Source organism: Oxyura jamaicensis, chromosome 3 (assembly GCF_011077185.1).
Source record: "Oxyura jamaicensis isolate SHBP4307 breed ruddy duck chromosome 3, BPBGC_Ojam_1.0, whole genome shotgun sequence".
NCBI lineage: Eukaryota > Metazoa > Chordata > Aves > Anseriformes > Anatidae > Oxyura > Oxyura jamaicensis.
The window spans coordinates 8,071,677-8,096,556 of record NC_048895.1 but is presented as its reverse complement, the minus strand read 5'-3'; the positions used below and the strand labels follow the sequence as shown (position 1 = coordinate 8,096,556).

Sequence of the window (24,880 nt, the reverse complement as noted above, 5' to 3'; positions counted from 1 at the left end):
TCAGGTTTGAGTATCTCAATTTACCGTTCAAATCTCATCATAGTATTTCCTTTTAGTTCAAAGTTGGTCAAAAAGCAAATAAAAACTCCTACAACCTACTAAATCACTACCCTTGTTTATCAGAATCTCTTACCAATAAGGCCCCCAAAACACATGAATAAAAGAAATATACTACTAATTATGCTCCTGTACCTAATGTTTCCCCACTGCATGCTTTGTTAAATACCTTCATACTAAAATACTGAACAACTTTAGCTGTCTGAGATCTGCCTGCTGACTGTCATTACCAGGAAACAGGCATATCCTCAGCTCAAGACATAATGATTATTTTATTCTGTCACTTCTTTGTTGCATTCTCCAGTTCAACACTAGAAACTATCAGCCTGCTAAGAACAAAAACCAGAGCAAGAAAAAAAACTAGAAAGGGAAGATATGGATATCATTCTGTTGAAAGCATTTTGTCTTGGAAAAATAATCACCATCATGTTGTCACTGGAAGAACACCAGTCCTGTTAAAAATTCAGTTGTGTCACAAGTTTAGCAAGCGTTCCAGGGAAAATGAACACTTAGCTATAAGCAAACCAAAAATTAATAAAAATAGGAAATACTATCATACAGCTCTTTACTGTAAAGTGACCTCTGGAACACCACTGACCTTTGGTGACTGTTTCCACTGACAACTATTATACACATTTCCTTTCCAAGAATCTCCTCATTATTAGATGAAAACTGTGACGCTCAGAAACAGCTTAGAAAGAGAATAGTCTTTTACTTTGCCAGGAAAGATTACAATACAAAGGAAATGCACAGTATGGTTTCAAACAAAGGTATTTCCCTTGAACTCCAGTGTAGCTTTTTAAATATAACAGTCTTCCCCCAGCTACATTGTCCTAACCTGATTTCATTTGTTTTAGACTAAATATTCACTTCAAGGCTCAAGCTGGTGTTTACTCTTTCTACATTTCCAGAGCCAAAGTCCATAATCATAAATAACAATTTGGGAAAGTTATATTTTATTTCATACCTCATTGTGATTCTTGCTTAACCATTCTTTAATAGTGTTAAGGGCAATGACAGCAGCAGGCTCATTTGGAAAACCTAAAGACAAAAGAAATGAGAAATAAACAGAAGGCACACATTTTATACACTTATAATAAAATAAAAATCTGGATTCTGCCACCCACCTTCTTTGGACTAGGTTTGAGATTACATTTGGTGACCACTCTATTCTAAAGATTTGTTTAGAAGTTTTAGGGGACGCTATTTAGGTGTCCCCTAAAACACTCCCAGGGATTTGTTTGTTTGTTTGTTTTGTTTTGAGTCTGGTTAGGAGAAGTCCACAGCACAAGACCACTAAAAACAATAGAGTTATACACGTCACACTAGGCAGGCAATGATATAACATATATCACAGTAACAAATGCTAGGCTTACATCTCATAGCACACACGAAAAATTCAGACATTTCTTAAGGCATAAGATCTTTCTTTCTTTAATCCATCTGTCAGCAAAACTATACAACACTATGATCCTAATGCCATAGGCCTCATATGGATAAAAATGTTTGAGTTATAAATCTCTTAATTTATGACCTAAAACATAACAAACAACTTTGGAAATTAAAGAATTCATGAAGCATGAGCATATGAATTTAGAGCCTGATACAGCATGATATACTAGCAATAGCAACTCCCCCCAGCACTAAACAATATCAGAAATCTTTCTAGGGATACAGTCTTTTTGCTTTGATGGTCTCTATCTATCAAATCTAAAGATGCTTTCATTACTTAGGCAGCCTTAATTTAATTTTCCTTTAAATTCCTAACTTGAGGGCAGCAAATCATTTCTGTGAGGATTTAAATATAAAAACCCATAAGCTGTATGAATAGCCCTCAGTAGGTTAGATTAATAGAACAGCCTTTGAAGAGGTGGAGCTGCAGGCACAATGTACAAGCAAGCAAAGGCTCTAGACATAAACGGTCGTGAAATCTGGCGTACAGCTGCATACATACACCTTTTTTTTTTTTTTTTACATTATACGACGGTGTTGCACATAAACAGAAAATGCAGACACTGCAAATATTAGTAGATGCACCCAGCTTCTTGACCTGGAACATTATCCTCCATAATCTATATCTTGTTTATCTCTTTTCAGGACTTGTGCAGTGCTAGATGAAGAAAAAAAAAAAAAAAATCCCCCTCTCCCTCTTTGTCCCCAAAACATTACTGCCCAAAACTGAACTCCGTTTGTAAGGATTTTTTCTATTGGTACGTACACTCTTTTAAAGTCACAAAAGACAACAATCTGTAGTAACAGTAGTAGGTGAAATAGTCAATGATTGGGTAACACTGACATTTAGCATGAGATTCCTCTCCCCACATCTCTCAATAAAGTATAGATGTATTTATTTGCCCTCAACCCCAGGTCCAAGATGGAAAATTAGCCAAGATCCATCAACTGTTTCTGTGGATACTTCCACTGCTGCTAGGAACATGTATTCTTATGACATTCAATAATGCTGCTGATATCATCAGGGGACGTGTCTTACAACACCAACTAATGAACGCTAACAGAACCCTAAGCCTGATGTTGGTCATATGAAGTAACGGACCTCTGAGCAGTCTGCTCAAATTAGCAGTATTTTATCCAACAAACCACAACTCTGTGACACAGAAATGCTGTGCCCAGAGTTTGGCAGGTCTGCGTGGCCATACAATGAACACCATGCAGAGGGAGGAATGCATATTTCAGACAACTGATAAACCATTCTTTATGCACTGAATGGTTTATTTCCAGAACAATCCTCCCTCCAGCAAGATTCACTTTTCAGGCTTGTTTTTCACTCCCCTGCAGTAGGGCCTTTGCCCAAAACCATGATAACACACTAGCAATTTTATAGAATCATAAATCTCTCAATAAATTGTTCATTATTTAGGAAACTGCTGCCTTACTAACCAGTCTTATATAGAAGCTTATCTACAAAACCGGTGTTCAATTACTCCTAAGTAACCACAGTGTAAAAGAAATTGTTCAGAAAAAAAAAAAAAAAACTTGAATCTTGTGTATGATTTCAGTAAACACCTTAAAATCCATAGAAAACTTTTATGACCACAATTACAAAAAAATGTTCTTAGCGTTTTACAGACATTTCTGGTAAATTTAATGAAAGGATTACCTTCTTGGCTTTTTGTAGAGGCAGGATGGAATTTAGCTTCCTGTTCCATACTGTGCACCAGCACAAAAGGCCCTGTGTCTCGGATTCTCAAACACAAAAACATTCGGTTTTATAGGACTGGCTTAAAGGGAGATAAACTGAGATGGGATCTTTTTAAACACGTTTTTGTGTTGTTTTTATCTCTAAGCTACATTTGTCTGTCATAACATTTCTGGCCTGCTCCCATACACACACACATACCCCTCCCCACTTTCTTTCAGTGAAAAAGCAATCTCAGTGAGCACGTGGGAATCAAATTACTTGAGAGAAATGAGCTCGAGGAGCCTCACAGTTAACCGACTGCTGGAGCAGCAGCTCAGACAATTCCGGCTAAAGGCTCAATTTCACAAAAGATAAAACAGGTAAAGTAATAAGAGTGACACTGGCCCATGTTACTGCAGTGAGCGCTCCTCCAGAATACTGAAAAGGACAAGGGCACAAAAAAGCAAAGAAGCATTCACCATCAGGTGCAGGCAAGCAGTGCCTCTGTAGGACCTCACTGGGTTTATGTGGTTATAGATGAAGGGAAGGTTGCAGGCCGTACGTCGATAGGTGTGGTGTGCAGCCTGTACTTACCAGCGCTCACAGGACTCCACATGGATGGGCCTTCCTACGTGCCCAAGTGGCAAAACTGGCATTTTGACAACAAATCCTGCTACGCCACAAAAAACAGCACAGGATATCTCTGGTTCCTGAAAAATTCCTTGGTTCCTTGCTATTCCAGCAAGAGGGGATTGTGCTGCAGCCCTCCCCATTTTGCAGTGCCCATTAATCACAGCTCACCATCTATTACCAGGATCAACTGCCGACCCTCCAAGTGCAGAAAATGCTAGGTGTGATTAGCCGCTGCCTCTTGTGGCCCTCTCAGTTCAGGAACCCTCCTTTAAAGTACAGCTTTATTCGCTACTGCTCACGTGCTGTGGTGGGGTTCGTGCAAGCCTGGCACATCAGAAGGAATGAAGGTCCTGCAGCAAGTCCTGCTAGGAAAACTCTCATGTTTTTGCCCAGTTGCTTCACAGCTCAAGTCATCGGGTGTCCCTCCAGACAGATCAGCTGCCTTCGTATACAACTATAGAAACGTGACTGCGAGCTTGCACAACAACTTGGGTACCAGCATCAGTCTAGCCGCAGACAAACTTAAAAAATTCCTTTCCTCTTCTCTGCATATTGCTAATAGATGTATATACTCCTACATTCACTCTCTGTGATTAATGACTACGCCTTCATACGCACCACTAAAACAACATATCCTAGTACTATCACACAAAAACTGCCTCATTAGAATTTTGTTGCTTCTGGTACATCAGTGCACAGATATGACACGCAGAGACAGTCTATGAAGGCTTTCAAAGATCTTCTAACTTAGGAGCTTCTGCATCTGTTTCCAGGACTCACCTAATTCCTGGAAATTATAATACTGACCTGAGACAGCTGGTGAAACAAACTGGACATTATGCAGGTTCTAATGGTCATAATTTTTGAGAGGAGTGATAAGACTTTACAGAACTGTTTCATATATTTGATATTAAATAAATGTGCTCATTTAGCGAAAAAGTGTGGAGGGGGACTGAGAAAGAAGTATGGAGATGCATGCTGAAGTTCCTCTTATATTGTCAGTTGATTCCCTGGAAAACAGCTGGTAAGAACATACAAGTCCCCATGTTTCATTAACATTCAGAAAATATGCGATGTACTCCCTGTTGTTAGACACTCTAGGGCAAATGCTCAGCCTTTTGTGTTTAGGGGGTTTAGCATAGAAACATTCATACTATTGTGAATGTCTATTACTGTATGCCTAATTTGTCTATGTGGTATCTGGAAAATGTATACCATGAGTTCTTCAATGAATAACAGTGTAACAAGGATTTTGTGAGATAAAATTAATAGAAATCTATTTCAGGGACTCCCAAATTGTGTGGAGATGCTCGTAGCTTTATCTGTCTCTTTTAGTATTCTCAGTCCACTGTTGCATATTATTAAAAATGTCCAGCTTACAATCAGGTAATGCTACCTCCCCATGAAAAGTCCATTAAGAAAACCTAAGTACGAAATAAACAACCTCTGGTATGATACAGCTGAAGATGATGATAACAGACAATACCTGTTAGGTTATAGTGCTAACAAGCAAACGTCAATCCAGAAAATCACTTCAATAGCTGCAGGGGTCAGTGTTATGATTTGTCACTTTAACCAAGATGCCTTCTGCAAATCAACCTATCCCTGTAAAAAAAGGTCTGCAGCTTTCATTATTACTAATTATTATTATTATTATTTTGTTAGCAGTCTAAATATTAGATAGGCTTTTATTCATTTCAGACTGCTCCCTTCTCTGTGGTTTCCAAACACCTCATCACAATTTTAATATACTTATTTGCCAGCTTTAATGGTTTCATTTCAAAGCAAATCATGAAAAAAAAAAATCAACACAAATACTCATTAGGAGTTTCTCACACTTTCTCAGAAAAAATATCTACACTGGCATGTTTGTGCATATATCAAGGATGTACTTTAGGATGTTTACAGACTGCTCCTGTGCTTTAAAATCAAACCCAATTCCCTTTGTTCAGTCAACAAGACTGCCAAAATGTTACAACTTCCATTCTTTAGTTTATATTAAACGATGTTTAATAACATATGAAGGAAGTTCTAACAGTAGTTCAACAGTAACGTTTGACACTGTGGAAGCATATTGAAGGCCCTCTCTGCACTCAGTACAATGGGGTATTTCCACCACACATCCAGTATTTGCTGCGTGGGAATCATCAGCACCAGATGGTATGGAAAACAAACTTTCTCCATTTTTTTTTTTTTTTTAAAAAAAAAAGGGCACTAAGCATTCGTCCCATGTCTATTCTGAAATCCAATATTATTACAAGGACTAAAACTGCTTTCTGATTCAGAACAGACATGTGAACAACTGAGCTTCGTTACGGTCATGTGGGTTACGGCTGGCTATTGACAACACAGTAATCATAGCACTTCAACCTCATCAATGTATGACAGTAAAAGAAACAAATGAGATGCATAGCCCAGCATGCCTGAGGTGAGGTTACTCAATACACTCACTTGTCCTTCAGTTGTGAAACTAGCAGGAGTATAATCTTGCAACCGATCCCATATAATCATCTTGTCAAAGATGTATTTTAGTAGTCAAAATGAATTCACTCATGCTGGGCTGATTCCCATTACCATGGTAAATCCAGCCTTTCTGGAAGCTGAGATAGTAGTAGCATTCTACCAACAAGTTTAGGCTATCACTATTGTTGGGCATTTTTTTATTATTATTTTTTAATAACCATGGTCATATGACAATTGGATAAACAAGCTGACGAGGTTCCTAGCTGGATCATTTTTTGAGGATACTTCTGATCAGAAAAGAAATCAGCTGCAGACCTAATTTGGATTGGCTGCATTGAAGACTAAAGAGAAAAGCCATGAATCTTCTGCCAAGTAGCCTACTTTGCCTTATTGAACTTGTTTAGCCAATTAAACCTTACCAGCTGCCCACTCAAATATTAAATCTCAGAAAGACAATGAAACTAAGTATTTTTAAAAGAAAGTAACTTCTGTTACTCCAGTAAACAAAACTGCACCTACTCACTGTATCCACTTTAAACTATGCTAGAATAAGTAATTAGCATGCAAATAAAATAACAAAGGAAAATGAGAAAATTTCAAAATGCATAAAAAAATTTGTCTGAAGAAATGTCTTTAAGTTCCTCTCAAGCAAGGAGCATGCTTATTCACTTTCCTTGACTAAAGAAATTCAGCAGCAACAGAAAAATAAATACAGTTCCTGAAGAATGACTGCCAATTGCATTTAACCACTGACATGATAATGAGGCAGCTGGTAGAGGATGGTTAGTAAATAAACCCCAAATGTGCATCTTATGCATCTAGCAGTGAATACAAGAAACAGAATGTCTCTGCTCTGCCACAGTGACACAAAGCAGGTGGAGTACTGAAATAACAGAGGGCCCTCCTTCGTTCATGGAAGCGCATCGGGTAACTCAGTGATCCCAAGTTAAGTCAACCAGGGCGAGCGCTGGCACCAGGAGATATCAAACCATGCAAGTCAGCAAAAACAAGACAAGTTGCAGGCCAAGAAGCACTGACTCCTGACAGCAGGGCTGGCTCTGCCTCAGCTTGTCAAAGACACCCAGAGCACATTCATTGCTGTGTTGAGCGACAGTGGTCTCCTGCCCCATCAGCACAGCGACCCAACTTCATCATCTACAGGTCAACTGCGCTTCTGTACAAGTGCAGATCTGGACTTGGCTTACAGCTGCACTTGAGAGGTCAGTTACAAGAAATTGGCTGGGATGCAAGAAATAAACAGGTCATCCGGAGGCTCCCTGACACACGTTACCATACCATACTTCATTTCACACTCTACTACATAGATATCATCAGAAAAATATCCATCATATAGTAGAGATAAAAGAATCAGCTGAATATAGAAATATACTATATTTAGGCCATTTGAGCAGAGAGAGCCTTGTACTAACAAGTCTCCACTACAAGAAAAAAAAAAAAGAAAAAGAAAAAAAGAAAAAAAGATTTTAACCTTACTTAGCGTTTTGATGTTTGTTAACATTGGTGGGGAAAATAAAAAAAAAAAAAAAGAGGGAAGCTTCCCTGTGAGCATGAGAGCTACCTTACTGTGAGAGACAACATACCTGAATTCTGCAGGAGAGCTGCTTATTTGCAAGAATTTTACTTTTCTGCATCAGTCAGTACATTTTTATTAGAAGTTGAGATTGTGGTTTCATTCTTTTTCCATCTTTTATAGGGAGTATGCTTTCAGGGGGACCACATCATGGATAAATGCATTCTCTAACCGTCATCTAAAAATATGTGGCAAGCAATACTCAGACATTCTCTGAAGCAAAATGCTTCAGAGCTGTGCTGTTTACTGTGTTGCATGATGGAGCTTTTCTGTCTGTCAGAGTATTTTAAAATGCTCATGTGGAACATTAAGGCTTCAAGCTGAACGTAACAGGGGAACAGCAGAAAGATACCAGAACAGTGAAAGCGAAGAGATCTCACTAGTCTGGCAATAAGCATCCTAATACAGTAAGAGAAAGCATATATAATGCAAATGCAAGCAAAAGATATACTTAGAGAGGTACTTACACAATTATAAAATCTACCTATGAGGATGTCTGTTCAATGTTTGTGTAAGTTACACAGCCATTTAGACATGTGTATACAGCTGTTCATGAGTTGAAGCACATCATTCTTCTCAAAATGCACTCTACACCCTATCTAGAATTGCCATTCCAGAAACAAGGGTCGTACAAAGACATGCTAATTGAAAGAGGTTTCAAAGTGTACATGAACTCCTTAACACAAAATATTTCATCTTCTACTTATCCATATATATCAAGTTGGTTTTTTTGTTTGTTGTATTTTTGGGGGGTGGCAACATAATACAGCGAAAGCAATTTGATACAAAGCGTAATGCACTAGTCAACTGTGAAATCTGCCATCATACACTGAATTGAACATCAGTGGGATATTGGCTTTATTGTAGTTACAGTTCCAACAAGGTTAAACATTTATTTCTACCCACCGATTTGAATAAAAAAATGCCTTGTACTTTACTGAGCCAAAGTGTAGGAAATCAATCCTACTCTCTGGAAGTGTCTTTCAAGAGATTAAAAGAAAGGAGAAGAAAATGCCCCCCTCCCATTTCCATTTTAAACTGGTTGTTTTTCTAAAAGACATTGTCTAATGCAGTGATGCTTAACCTTTACTGACACTGTCCCAGGCCCTCCTTCACACGCAACTCTCCTAAGCACTGAGGGAAGCCTAAGCATCCAGAGATCTGCTGCTCAGCAATAGGAATAAAGTACAATCCTGGACCTCACAAAGCCCTGTTCCCCACGGGAAAGCATCCTGAAATTGATTGCAAACTCTAATTGAAGCCTCGCCTGAAGCTGAGATATTCTCAACATGCCTCTCCATGCTGGAGGTCCCTGATGTCTACTAATGCATCTGCCTGCACTACAGGCTAGGTCAGGGGAGAAATCGCTGAGAGAGACTCGCTCTCCTCCTTGCTGAGACGATCTTTGTGCAGGCACAGGGAACAGGCACTGACCGTAGTGAGGGTAAGTGCACTCGGGTGCAGCAAGATGGGAGGTGCAGCAAGAAAAGGGGGAGAGAGCACAGGAGCTCTTGCTGCAGGATGGGGTTCAGAGTTCTGGGGAGGAGGATTGGGTTTGCAAGAGAATGTCAGGACTGTCGGCTCTGCCAGAGCTCATAGTATCCTGACTGAGAATAGTTAGTAGAACACGGCACGAGTTAGAAGTGCAAGGATTTAGGGACACACATGTATATAAGGGAAGACAAGCTGCTACAGTAAAATGAAAAGAGATGACAGTAGAAGTCTGAGAAACTTCAGAGGAATAGGACATACATAGGCAATGGACAAAAATATACACTCACACAAAGAAAACAGCCAGCATTGTCAGCTCAGCTCTATCCTTTAAATCACTTCCACCACATTCAATTGCTCTGACAGATGCAACCCAAAGACCTAGCTGGATTATCTAAAACCAACAGAGTACTTGGTGAAGGCCATAAGCGTACAAGAACAAACAAAACAATCTGACATTATTTCTACTGAAGCACAGTTCTTATCTCCTCTCCAAGGGAAATCAAAGATTTCCTAAGAGCACATAAAGAAAATCAGCTGAAACTACATATACTCAGCTCCTTGTGGACAAAAATGAAACAAAGATGTTCTTTTATCTTTTTCCCCAAAAGACTTATATGGAAAAGAGTTATAGGGCAGGTTGGGTGAAAAAGGAAGACACTGTGTGAGGCATGTTTAATGTACTTAGTTTATTCTTTTTAACAAATACGTTATTGATTCTTGGTTTGGGTATATTATTCACACTGTGGGTTTTTTTCCATTATTGCTTCAAGTAGCGATAAACCATGCTAAAGGGTCACACAGACCAGCAGCTTTTGTACTCAAGAAATCTACATCGGCTCAAAACAAGTATTTCCAGATAACCTGGAATTCAAAGTTGTCAGAACATTTTCGAGGAACAGAGACAGGGTGGCATTTTTTATTTGATGCTTAATGGCTGCTATTTTTCAATGAACATTGAGGTGCCTCATGATTACTTCAACACCAACTACATGAATGCTGCTGAAACAAGTGCTCATGCAAGATGTCTGACCTGAGACATCATTATATTAACATTTTTTTTGCCTTTTTTTTCTTTTTACAGGCAGCATTTTTTCCTCCTTGCATGGATGCTGTATCACTTCTGTCGAAAATACATTTCAGTCAGGCAAGAGATTAACTCCATATGAAAAAAACTAACTACGTACAGCAAGGGTTACAGCACACCTCACTTGATTCTATGCTACTATATGTATCATCTACCTGACAATGCAGTCTAGATACTTGACTTCATTTCAGGCTGTACTGCAGTACCTTTGTGAAGTGAACAGAAAGTGCATGGGACGTGCCAGCAGCTACTTCACACTCCCACCAAACGCTGCACTGAAAAATTGTTGTCCTTGTTCTGTTGTCTCAGATCACAAGAAGTTATACAAAAAAAAAAAGAGAAATGTAATTAGAAAGAGTTTTGGGGGATTAGTGGGAAAGCTGACTTAAACCACCAATAAGGAAAACTTGAAATTCAGAACAGAACATAAAACCTGAATCCAGAATACCTGACCAGGTACAACCATGCATCTCATACTTCCAATGCTCTTAACAAGTCCTCATATACTAAAGAGCATGGAACCAACAGCTAAAGTAAGGTAAAATACACAACTATCAATCTCTTGCAAAACATGGACTCTTCTTTGACCTTCTGTTTTTAAGGTCTCGTTCTCTCATGTGATAATTCAATTATATATACACCTGTGTTAGCAACCCCTTATTGCAAGGCTTCTCTTAACTGACAGTCAGCCCGCGGCATCAGTTGCCTTTTAGAATCACAGAATATCCTGAGTTGGAAGGGACCCATAAGGATCATTGAGTCCAACTCCTGGCACCAAAATTCAGACCATATGACTAAGAGCACAATCCAAACACTTCTTAAACTCTTACAGGCTTGGTGCCGTGACTATGTCCCTTGGGAGCCTGTTCCAGTGCACGACAAATCTTTTAAATCCAAAATACACAAGTTGATAAACAAAATGTCCTGGAGCTCAGCAATTTCTTCATGATTTCAAAAGATCACAGTATTAATTGTTGATCAAGTGTTTTTTTGTTTGTTTGTTTTCTAATGTTTTCTGTTAACATCTCTAATTTGCATTTCACTCACAATTATGCATTTTCTGAGTCTTGCATACTTCAATTAAAAAGGAAATTAAATAACTAGTCAATGGCACTTCCAATCCTATAAATTCATATCCAATTTAGTCTTGATATGAACTTTACATCTTAACAGTTGTTTTAAAAAGCATTTTCAGCATGTATTCTTACAAGTTATTGGTGTGATACTTTTTTGAAAAAATCATTATACAAGCAAATCTGTTTTGCTTGAGCAAGTAATGGAAGTTCACAGTGTTTACAAAGCTTTAAGAACTATCAGTGTTTGTGGTTAGACAGATATTGGCTTTACAGTAAAAGAATCTCATTGTGCATGAGGCCATTCTTCAAGAAAAATAAAACATTATCAATGTCATTTTGAACAATATTCACACTGATATAGGAGAAAGAGAAAGGCCAATGCAAATGACAATTACTTCAGTCAGAAACAATGCCCATATTTGAAAAGAAGGAGCCTATGCTATGGTTAGTTAGATCAAGCAGTGAAGGATATGGAAGACTAAAAGATTTCTTTTGTCCAACAACCCAGTACAAATAAGAAGCTGATCTGAACAATTTAAATGTAAATTTCTAACCACCTGTCAGACAAGTGAGATTAGAAGACCTCCACTTAAGAAACAGGCATCTCCAACCTGAGTCCTTAAGTGAAAATTGACCTCCCACCTCAATTTTCTTGTAAATGTGGCCACGTGGCAGCAGAAGTGGTGGCTTATTCCAGTACTTTATTAAATTTAGCTTGTGTATATGCTCAGTGTGAGATCACCCACACCGTGCCTCGGGAAAACTATACTTTCAAGACAGATAACCACACTTTACATCACAAACACAACTAATCCTCTCAGAAACACGAAATCCCAGATAGATCTCAATCACAGAACTGTAGGGGTTGGAAGGGACCTCGAGATCATCAGGTCCAATCCACCTGCCAAAGTATTTTCCCTAGAGCAAGTTGCACAGATAGGTGTCCAGATGGCTCTTGAATATCTCCAGAGAAGGAGGCTCCACAACCTTCCTAGGCAGCCTGTTCCAGTGCTCCGTCACCCTCACCATGAAGAAGTTCTTTGGCATGTTGGTGCAGAACTTCCAGGGCTCCATTTTGTGGCCATTGCCCCTTGTCCTGTCCCCACAAACCACTGTAAAGAGGTTGGCCAAATCCCTCTGTCTCCCACACTTCAGGTATTTATAAACATTAATAAGATCCCCTCTCAGTCTTCTTTTCTCAAGGCTGAACAGACCCAGGTCTCTCAGCCTCTCCTCACAGAGGAGATGCTCCAGGCCCCGTATCATCTTTGTGGCCCTCCACTGGACCCTTTCCAGGAGATCCCTGTCTTTTCTGTGCCAGGGAGCCCAGAAGTGGACACAGTACTGCAGGTGAGGCCTGACCAGGGCAGAGTAGAGGGGGAGGATCACCTCCCTTGACCTGCTAGCTATGCTCGTTTTAATGCACCCCAGGATTCCATTGGACTTCTTGGCCACCAGGGCACACTGCTGACACTGAATCAGTTCAAAAGAGCTTTTTATGTGACTGAAACAGTGTAAGAATAAGTCAAGCTTACTGAGTTGCTTCAACTAATGAGAGTTCTGTAATTATTTTCTTAACAATATCAAAAGGTCCTCTCTATATACACAATTACATTAAAGATGGCTTGCATCAACACAAGAGATGCATATCTCTAGATTGTGAGAAATAACCACCATAATATTTACAGTTGGACCTGAATTATTTCACTAAATTATCCACCTGAAAATCTCCCATCTTTGGTCACCACCCACCACGGCACAGTTGACCCCACATGGCTGTGGAGGACCTATCCTCTGACAGGGGGCTCTCTGTGATGGAACAAAACTGACCCTAACAAGTTTATTTTTTTTTTATTTCACAGTCATTTACAAAATCAGCAGTCAGTGATTCCCACAGGACTGCATGTGCCCCCCCTGTTGGCTGGAAATAGGGGGTCCTTTCACTCAAGGACAAGGTCTCTGCCCTCCCTACACCTCTCAGAGGTTAACAGAGATCTCCGCTTTTGTGCTGGAAGCTGGTCTGGGACCAAGCCAGAAGAGATGTTGACTGTAAAAAAATAATCACAAAAATGCATGGAAGAGATGTGAACTGTAAAAAAGAATAAAGCTGCACAGAAGAGGGAAAATTATCACCACGTGTGAAAAAATCTAGAGAAGTGTCATGGCAATTCAGGCTTATTTACATATAAAGGCAACCATGGTTTTACCAGTGCTCCACACAGCACTTACCCCTGGAGGCAGAGAACAGCCTTTCGCAGCGCTACACCTTGAAACGGGGAAAGGCATCGCACCAGCTCTCCTCAGAGTACAGTGATAACAGATGAGATGCTGAGGAGTGTATTTAAATGAAAATCAAACTCGCTAACACCGCCCAGCCTCTATGTTCTCGCTCTTCCCCTGTGCTGGTGTCAAGGGACTGCAGCGCAGCCTCTGTGAGGGAGCCGGGGCTGCCCCACACCGGTTCCAGAAGGCTCCGGCGGGCCCAGGGCAGGGCCCAGCCCCGCAGCAGCTGGCAGAAAGGGCAGTGTGGTGCTGGGCAATTCCATTTTCTTTCACCAGAACACAAAGTTTAAAAGACTGTAAAATGAAGTCATGGTAGGAAACAGAAAGCAGCTAATAAAAAAGGCAGAGAGTGGAAAATGAAGGCACGAGGGTGCAAATTTGTGAGATCAGCATAAGAATTTGTTCCAAAGGGTGTTGGGTGGGGGAGCAATTCTTGTTAGATTTACAAAACTAATAGTCATTCTACAAGAAAGAGTGTTGATTTTTATAAATCAATTGCTAAACAAAGGACCTCCACAACAAGGCAATAAAACATATAGTGCCAATGAGTTAAGACCAATGGGCTCAATACCTCTGTTCATTTAAATTACACATATTTGTATATGTGCTTTGCAAAATATTATTACACAGCCTGATGCTTATATAAATAAAAGCTAGTGAGCATACACCACCTACCTGGAGATAGGAAAAGAGTAACAAAGTTGGTATGTTTATGCCACTACAAGTCTTAATGTCACTAGTAAAATTATTTGAAAAAGCAAACAAAGGTACAGTCACTCTCTGAACTAGTTCAGAATAAATCCAAAGAAATTATACCAACACTGTAATCGATGCTAATCAAGCCATCTTAAAACACCTTATATCCAGCACTTGGTGTTTAACTTAAAGGTATTCTATGAACAGAGAAAAATCAGTGGTGGACATTGCAATGACAGGATCTCCAAAGTTCAGAGAGGTCAAAGAAGCAAGATTTGTATTCCTTTGAAAACAGGAGATTGTAAGTAGACCTCCCTAAGATTCAGATGAATTTGAATGAACAGAATGAGTAATTGCTACAAGGTAACCTGAGTTCATGCAGGCACTGAAAGAGAAGGGAACACAAGCTCAAATTCAGAAACCGCCTCTTCTGTAGAAACTGGGGGAAAAAAATTCCATACACAAATCAAAAGAGCAGGAAGGAAAAAAAAATGCTAAGGATAGCAATCAGACTAGCTTAGGCAAACAGTTTCAAAACTGGTTAAAAAACTATCTGAATAGAGAGCTACTGTGCAATAACACAAGAGTCAAAGGAGGAAATGATGTATATGTGAGCTTCTGGGACATTTCTTGTGCTGACATATAATGTTTCTTAGAATCATAGAATCATTTAGGTTGGAAAAGACCTCTAAGATCACCTAGTCAAACTTTAACCTAGCAGTGCCAACTCCACCATTAAACCATGCCCCTTAGCTTTACTTCTACATTTCTTGAAGGCCTCCAGAGATGGTGACTCAACAAATACCCTGGGCAGCCTGTTTGAATACTTCCCAATCCTTTCAGTGAAGAAAATCTTCCTAAAACCAACCGAAACCTCCCCTGGCAGCACTTAAGGTCATTTCCTCTAGTCTTATCACTTGGTGCTTGGGAGAAGAGACTGATCCCTGAGTGAGGGTGCAGAGCAGATCGTTGATAGAGATACTGAGAATGCCTTTCTCATGTTCTGTATAAGTGAAGGACTAGGATAGTTATACACTGAAAATAATTGATGATTGAGAAGGGTGGAAGAATGAATGAATAAATGGAAAAAAGAAAAGAAAGAAAAAAGAAAAACAAACAAACAAACAAAAAGAACAAACACCAAACACCAACTAATTTTAAAAAAGCAAGTTCAGGGTGGAAAGACATCATCTTCTATATCCAGCCATAACAAGAGAAGATGCTGTCTCAAGCAGCTCATCCCTGTCCCCTAGGAGTTACTCCATGCTCAGATCTGCTGGCTGAGATGTTTGTGTAAATATTCGCCATGACTCCTTGCACCAGACAGGCTGAAGGAAACAGCAAAACAGAAAGGGTGAACTCACTACCTTGAAACCGTCAGAAGGCTTCAAGGAATGCATACCGCTCACCACGAGTGGTAGCCAAATAGTGCTTAGATAGGACCACCTATTTCATTTATTTATTAAAGCAAAGTATCTTTTAAATACCTTCAAGTCCAATGTGCATCACTGCAATGATTCTGTCTTAAACACTGAAAATTATAGACAGATAATTCAGAATTGGATGAAGCACATGATTATCTCAGTGTTTATTACATGGATATTTAGGTTTGTTGTGAAGGAAAAGGAAGACAGTTTTATCGGATCTGACATTGTGGGGGAAGAGAGGAACATCACCATTTAGAGATTCACAGACATTAATATATTCAGTAGGCGGTGACAAAAACAAGCAATAAATACCAAGTAATCTAAATAGCAGGGATCATGCATTAAAAGTTACAAAATTAAGACTACACATGAAATTCAGGCAAAGCCATTTTGCTTAATAAGTAGAAATCCAATGAAATATGTTGACAGTAATAGTCGTAAGAACAAATAATAAAAAATAAGTAGATTAAAAAAAAATGTAGAGGTAACAAAATTTAAGACACTAAGAATGACAAAGCATAGAGCCAAAGCTAAAATATATTCAAAGTGCAAATATCAAGGTGACCTCTTCCTAACCAGAATGCCAAGAAGCTTCAATAATTTGTCAAAATTGATCTGTTAAGTAAACATAATTCATAATCCAAAGTATTTTAAAATAGATAATTTCTTGAAATCATATGTAATTTAAGCATGTTTATCAACTACAACTCTATGTTTTATTGGCATAAGCACTGACATAGAAACATTTCTATCTGTTCCTTTTCAGAAAGTGTTCAGCTAGGTTAAGGTCAGCATAAATGCCATGTAATCAACATGGGAAACTCAGAAGAAGGTCAACCAGTAGGAAAAAAATATATCAAAAACAAAACAAGCTTTAAAAAGGCTTAGAAAGTTAATTCTTTAACATCAAACACTTGAAATTCCACAACTAGAACATCCCTGACTGCTCTTAATGAGACAATTCTGATTAGGCTAGCATTATTAAAGAAATTCAATAGTAGAACAGCTAAGTATTTTCCTATCTTGAACTCTAGTGTAGTTTTGGAAAACGTGAATTGAAAATATACATGGGGAGTTAATAAAACCTTGTGTATATACATAAATTAAACAGCTAGAGGTTCTTGCATGTTCAATTTGTCAGTTATTGTACATTCTCCATTTCTTAGTTGCCAAATATGATAAATTCAATTGCTGCTTCTGATTACCTATATTCAATAAAATGGTGACAACTCATTAATCAGGCCACACAATAGGGAGACTGGTATAAGGTTCCACAATCTGAAGTCCTCATTAGGAATGACACAGAAGCATTGCCAATATGCACCCTCATTATCTACATCATGGCTGACAGCTTCAATTAGAAGGGAATCTAACATCTTCCTATGTGAGGAGCCTACTATACATCAGTAAATTATTAATATTACTGCAAACTAGTAAATTATAACTTAGGAAATCCACAACAAAATAAAATAGGAGATTCTGAGAATACAGACCAGCAATTGGTAAGCACCCTAACTAGCATTACCATCTTTTTCCATATTGTATTTGGTGCTGTGGAAAACGCAGTAATTGTTCCTTCCTATTGCCTTTTGGGAGGTAGTCTTTATTTTCTTAAAACAGACAAAAACCATCTTAGCTTTATTAAGCAATGCCTGTCTAGCAACCAAATTGTTCTTTTCTCTCATTTCTAAAGACAGAAAAACAGAAGACTACAATCAACTAGCAAATAGAGCTCAAAACATTGTTGGCCTTACATCGTAATGTTTCTAACAGCACTTGGCTTAAATAAATAAAAAGTTCTGGAATCGTAATGCTCTGCTGTATTATGTTTACTAGCTACAACAAAAAGAATGGTTAAAAATCTATCAGCAGCATAATGTTCAGCACCTATTTTGGACACAACTATAACTACCTTATGGTAATTAAAGGCATAAGAAAATGATTAATGTTCTGAAGACACAAAACTGCATCAGATGAAAAGCTATTATGATTGCACTGTCTACAGCTCACAGCCTACATGGGGCAATTTACAGCGATAAGCATTCTGTATAAGATACTCATTTTTTTTCTAACATTGGTTAATGACCTGGTACATAAAGCTGAAGCTATACACTGCATTCTCTTCACTTCTGGAACAGTTGATTTACCCTCATCCTAAAGCTGAAACTGTTATTTTTTAGTTTTGTTAGGGTGGGGAGGGGGCTTATTTGTTTTGTTTTCTTGTGTGTTGTGGTGGTTGTTTTGTTTTGTTTTGTTTGTTTTTTTGTAAATCTGCCTGTCCTGTATTTTTCTCATGTGCATGTCCAACAGTACATGCAGTCATCTTCTCCACTTTTAGAAACAGTCTTTTGGCCATAAAAACAGAGAAATGGGAAAACTGACACGGAAAACATTAAACCCAGCTGCCAGATAGACCAATGTGCCAACATCCATACTGGTCCGTGTTTAGCTCAGGGACCTCTGAACCCGGCCCTTCCCATGCAGGATCAGCATAACATTATTTACATTGAGCAGCACCCTCCCTCAGCAAGTGACCGGCTGAGACCTCCAAGTGCTGCTGGTTTGCTTAGTTGAATTGAGAATTTGGCTTTTGACAAAACAACAGTTACAATATGTGATGAAAGATGTTTTCCATATGCAGTGTTACAAACTCCTTGCAAGTGAGGGTTTAATATTCTTATTCCTGAGATAAATGAAAATAGAAGGGGACAGAAAGCCTTCCAGTGCCACAACATAACATACAGTAAATTATTACCTTATAAATAGTATTATGCATTATTTCTGTTACAGGGTTCTTTCAAACATCACATAGAGAAGAAGCAAAAGAAAAACAAAAAAGTATGCCGCACTGTCCAAAACTAAATTGGAAAATGATAAATACAGTTTATCATCTACTAATATTTAGGAAAGAATGCATTCCACTCTTGTATATAAGTAAAATATTGAAAAGAATAAAAAGAGGCACACAAACAAATTCTTTACAGAACAGATTTTAAAATAGTTTCTTAAGTGGTTAGAAACTCCTTCAAGAAAAAGATAGCAAAGTCTTATCTGCCAACAAAACAAAACAAAACAAAAAAACCAATGAAACAAACCAACCAACCAAACAAAATATTATTGGGAAGGTATGATACAAATGACCAGATATTTCACCTACTAAAATCAATGAAATTATAGCCAAAGTGAATAGGGTCAAATAAATAAATAAATAAATAAAGCTAGATCTATTCCTCTAAATGCAATGGACTATTTCACAGCCAATGGAAACCATTATAGCTCTGCAGCCAAGGTACACTGACCAACTCTAGTAAGAATTATTCAGCTCTGTTTCTATTTTAGTTACCAGATGAAAACCTAAAATCATAATAGTAGACAGTATAAAGAACATTATTAAGAGTAAGTCTGTTAAATTGGAGTCTTACACTCCAAATATAACCCAAGATGTCACAAATGTATTGCACCATTCCAATAAAGATATTGGAAGCAAACTACCTAAAACATCTAACAGTTCTTTTTTTTTTTTTTTTTTTTTTTTTTTTTCTCGACAGCTGACAATAACTTCAGTTCATTTCAGTTGCCATCTTTTCCTGTTCTGCTTGGAACCACAGAGGTCCTATTCCCTGGGACAGCTTCACAGATGAGTTAGCTTCACTCAGACCTGTTCGCAATAATCACTGCTGTGACAGGCTACTTGCCTGGTAGCCATAACACGTCCACTCCAAACAAGGAGCCATTTCGGTTCTTATGGGATCAGACACAACATCACTCCACACAATGTAATTCAGGTCGTGCTCTCTCCACCGATCTCATAAGCCGCTGCACAGTGACTCTTCCTCATCAGGACTACTCCAGGTGATCCTCGTCCCGCAGCAGTGATAGACGAGGTGCTGGGCAGCACTCAATAACCTTTATCACGCCCGCCAAACCCTAGCACTGAGCCCGAGCAGCTTGTTTATGGGTGGTGCTGGTGACAGGCACACCAGCGAGTCCCCACGTTCAGCCTAACGGGGTGAATTGAAAGATTAGTCTGTCATGCCAGCATGAGGCCTCATTTTTCTTCTGTGCTACATAGGTCGCCCCCTTCCCACAGCCTGTATTTGATTGTGATTAATTTGTCAAGCTGGCTATAGCATGGAAATGAAGAAATGGATTGCCAATTACAGTTAGTCTTCTCACAGAATACCTCTTGAACCAGCGCTATTCTGCAGTAGTGACAGCTCAGAAATAAACTGAATTCAGCTCTATCGAGCAGAAACCTGACCCAAAGTGTATTTTAAAGCAGCAGAAGGTGACTTTTCCCATCCTCCTCTAACCAGTCCTTTGTGTAGATGGTTGGCTTCTATCCTGCCTGCCTGGCAGGTACACAAAAAGGCTATCCAAATTTCTTTCTGTAGTAACCTTGTTAAGAAGTACTGAACTTCTGACTTAACACTTCAACAGGGTGCACATTTGTTTCTGAACATCTCACCCTGAGTAAGCCTGAAGGGGAATTTAATATGTATACCATTACTGCTCAGTAAACAAAAGCAGCAACGATCCTACTCTGCACAGATGCTCTTAAGAGCATTCAAACTTTCTCCTGAACAGTATTCACAGAAAGGTAATTTTTGACTCTTACTGTGTTTCCTCTGCAGTAAGCCACATATGTTTTCAGAAGCTGTTTAATATTTCATTAACACAGACAACTAGCTTAAATTTAATCTATCAGAATCCTATTATTCATGAAACAGAAAGCAATTCCAGAATGAGCTGATTTTTTATTAATAATAATTAATATGGAATTTGAGAAATAATGCCTCAATCCTGACAATGCATGCATGCAAGTCATTTTATGCACTGATACAACCTTCAGCAGATTACTGAAGTTGCATAAATTTAAAGCACGTGTACAAATCTAAACTTCTACCACCTTAAAAAATCAGTTTTACTGACTTTTTAGTTTACACTAACTCAAGAAAAATCAGGCCACTGTAACACGTGTTGCCTTCCATTGCTGTAATTAGCTGTATTTTATACTGTTGTCTTGGGTATCACTTCTTCAGGCAGAAGAAACGAGTGAACAAGTTTCCAAAAAGTCAATGGCACACTGGCCTTAAACAGGTTTTGAAGACTAAGAGCCAGAACTCCCTCCCAGGCCCATGGCGGTCTTTCAGTAACACTGCCACCACAAACAGCAATGTTCATCTGACTTTTCTAGTTGTCTTCTGCCTCAGCAGCTGTTGCCCTTTCCAATGATATATGGCAGCATTCCTCTCTCACAAAGATGCAGAAATAAAGGACAAGACAGTGGCAGAGACACCTTTGAATTAATTGTCTTTCAGATACCATGATGAGATGCAAAATAGCAAGTCTGTTTTGATCATCTTTTATTTTGTTTGAAGGGAATGAGAAAGTATCTGTCCTTGCAGCATTTTTTTTTTTTTAAATCTTTCACAGGCTACCTAAAAGCCCCAATATTACTGCATATACCCCTTGCATACTTCTTTTAAGTAACTTCCAGACATCAAACATCTGGGAGAACATCTTGGCAGTTCATAGTAAATTTGAGCATATGGTGCCTTTCTGCATTTGTACCGGAGGAGTATTTAGGGTCATCTACGCAGATGAGGACCATTACAATATCTATTACATAAATACACACTAAGAGAAGCTGCCTGCTATGGAGAACAGAAAATGAGGCAAATAATGGGCAACTCCACAACATTCTGTGGCTAGGCCATGGCATCACTGACCAGAGTATCATTGTGCACCAGATATAAGGGAAGAATAAGAGGGAGCAAGCTGTTCTCCTCATGTATTAAATACATAACACAGTTACAAAAGTTCCAAAAGACGCAGTTAATACCTTTGTGGTAAAACCAATTGGAACACATCACACCACAAATATTATTCCTAGTTAGCACTTACGTCTTAGGGCTGTTAAAAACTATATAAGGACACACAAGCACAGGCTAGTGTGACTATTCTGTTCTCCTGGAATACGTTTTAAGTCATGAGTGGTATCCAATATTAACTCAATATGCTTAACACTTCATTTCTAAATGCGAGTTAAGACAATTATTCAGTATTAAAGTGGTTGTGGTTGATGGACTAAAAATCTTACCCTAGGCAATTTTTTAATTTTTATTTTTTTAAATTTTCCTAGCTGCTGAAGTCTATAGTATTTGTGATGTATAACTAAGATTACATACAAGACTAGTCATGCTGCAGTGCACGGGTAAATGGAATCACTGCTCCTATGGCACACCTCAGCTCCAGTGCAAGTTTTCAAACCAAGGAGTAGTTTTACGGCTGTCAAGATGATACCTATTCTTCTTTAACTAGATTAATTTCATATGTAGTTCCTCCTTTCAAGGAAGCTCAGTTGCATCATGAAATTTGACTGAAACCGCTAAAATAGCTGTCTTTATTTCCACAATGTGTTTAAAACTTAAAGGTAACACACTTCACACACAACATACACTGTAAAATTGTGAAAGGCATGAAAAAGATGTTCCAAGAATTCCTCATTTGTCACACTACGCTTACTGATTATATAAAAAATAAAAAAGCTTTGCGATAGCACCTGATGAGATCTCACCAAGGAATCTGTGGTAACAGTGTGATTCCTTGATGTGAAGCTCACTTGGCAATGAAGAAAACATAAGCAACTCAGAATCACAGAAAAACAGAGGCTGGAATCACCAGAGCACCTCTGGAGGTCATCTGGTTTGACCTTCTGTCCAAGCAGGAGAAATACCAAACTTAGATGAGATTATTCAGAACCTGAGGGAATTCCAAGGGTGCACAGCACTGTCTTTGCTTCTTGAGATGAAAAATATATGTAGAAATAGCCACAAATAGCAACATACACACTTTGCTGATTGATTTAATTGCCTAAATAGGCATCCAAATAATTATACTAGTTGCTAGTAGTCTCAAAACTCTTTGAGGCAATGAATTTTAAGTTACATCAGGCCACTTCATATCCTTTTATGCACTTAAAACTAAATAAGTGAAACTTGATAGTTTTAAACATGGGCATCCCTCAGCTATTTGCTGCTCTCTGATTCTGTGGCATATTCCACACTCATTAAAGCCAGTGCAGACAATGGAATTCATGAATGGATTGGGCTCCAAGTTTTTTCTCTGGGGAGAAGGGGCAAGATTACATCAAGGAAAAAAAAAAAAGATACTAATAATTGGGCCTTTTACCAAGAGCTATTTTATACTGCATATATCATGTTAATTTAAAGTCTTTGGGACAAGGTCCATATCTTTTTTTTTTTTTTTTTTTTCCTTACTTAAGTTCGTATCTTAATAAATTGGCTTCAAAGAAGCCTCAGCTTTTCCTGATTGTAAAGCCTTGGAACACACATACGATGGCTGACCTTGTTGGCATTGGCCGGGAAAATTTACAAGAGGATATTAAGTGATGTTATTGGTGTACAGTGACACAGGAGTTCAATTTTTGTCATGGTAATTGAGACAGTCTTAATTCTTTGAATGGAAAACTACAAATACCAGAACAAATATTACATCTGGCCAGCTGAAGCCCTGGTTCTGCTATCAGCAGTATGTTTTCTGGACATTACAAACCTTTTCCAGCTTTATTATACGTTGCAGAATAGCTTGCCTGGGAAAAAATAAAAACATGACAGAAAAATGAGGAAAAGCCCCCAAAGTGCAATCTGGTTTTGATGCCTTTGGAGATGTCACTGGCTTTTCCCCACCAGTCCGCAATACCTGCACAGGTCATTGCAAAACACACTACCTATGAGTTACAGCCATGCTAGAAACTTCAAGATACAAGCCACTATGAAACAAGAGCAAGAGAGCACAAAAGCAACTGTTTCTGTGAAGCTGCAAGATTGAAGCAGGCAATTAACATATACAAATATAAAATCAGAGCAGTGAATATAACAAAGAAGCCAGACCTACCAGACTTTACAAAGCCTTAAGTTCTTTATGCTTCTACTATTTTTAAAAGAGAAGCAACTACATTGGAACTTTACCTCTCTCTTCCTAAAAAGAAAAGGGGGAAAAAAACTATCAATACCAGAAGGCAATTGAGGAAATAATATTGAGTGTTCAGTCTAAGCTTTTGAATGTATTTATTTTTTATTAAGGATAGTACCTAAACAGTATTTTAATGAAGGTTAGGATTTGTCCTCTAAGACTCAGGTGAAATGCTTTAAGTTGGACAGTCAGCAAGAACTTCAGAATAGAAAAATTTCATGATAGCCTTACTACAATATCCACAAAATGCCAATTTCCACAGAAAAAGAGAGCTTATTAAGCCTCTCTTTTAGAATCAAGTTTGAGCTTCTCCTTTCTAAGTATGTCATGTGAATGTTAATTTTAGACTGCTGAGAGCTCATTGATTTACACTTTCCAGTAATCATTTTTTAGTATTTAAAATATGGGAAAAGACCGATTAGTATCACGGACACTACACTGTCTGAAATAAGAACACTGTTAAATAATGTATGCAACAAATTTTTATACAAGCAGTAATTAGATTTCTAGGATTACTTGAATATTATAATAGTCATTTCATAGCTGCTCCTATTATTAATTTTAATAATAGTCTCATTTAACTGGCAATCAGTCCCAAAAGAAGCAACAAAAAATGAGTTATCATACATCTTCATTTTCACTAAAATATTACATTACACAAATTACAGAGTAAATAACAAAATGCAATTAACTTCCCAATGAGTTACAGCAAATGACTGTTAAAACCATGCTGTGGTGTCAAATATTTGATGCAGTCTGGGTTGAGGGATGAGGAGCTGCTGATCAGGTTAAGAAAATGTTTTAGTAATAGGAAAGATTCATCTTAATGGAACATTTCCTTACACGACCTACTGGATTCTTTCCCTCCCCCATCAGAGAATTTATATTATAATATCCATTTTGCTAGGCCACCACTACTGGCAGCATAATATTTAAATG

At 38.4% G+C, this 24,880-nt stretch overlaps 1 protein-coding gene across 2 annotated transcripts in view; it reads right to left on the bottom strand.

Moving 5' to 3' along the window:
* The window catches only part of MACROD2 (mono-ADP ribosylhydrolase 2), an 857,698-nt gene that overhangs the window by 252,170 nt on the left and 580,648 nt on the right, over positions 1-24,880 (bottom strand). For both annotated transcript variants that reach the window (XM_035322711.1, XM_035322712.1), the window contains exon 8: positions 1,025-1,098. In XM_035322711.1, the coding sequence (XP_035178602.1) occupies positions 1,025-1,098 (74 nt within the window). The remainder of the gene's footprint in view (positions 1-1,024; positions 1,099-24,880) is intronic.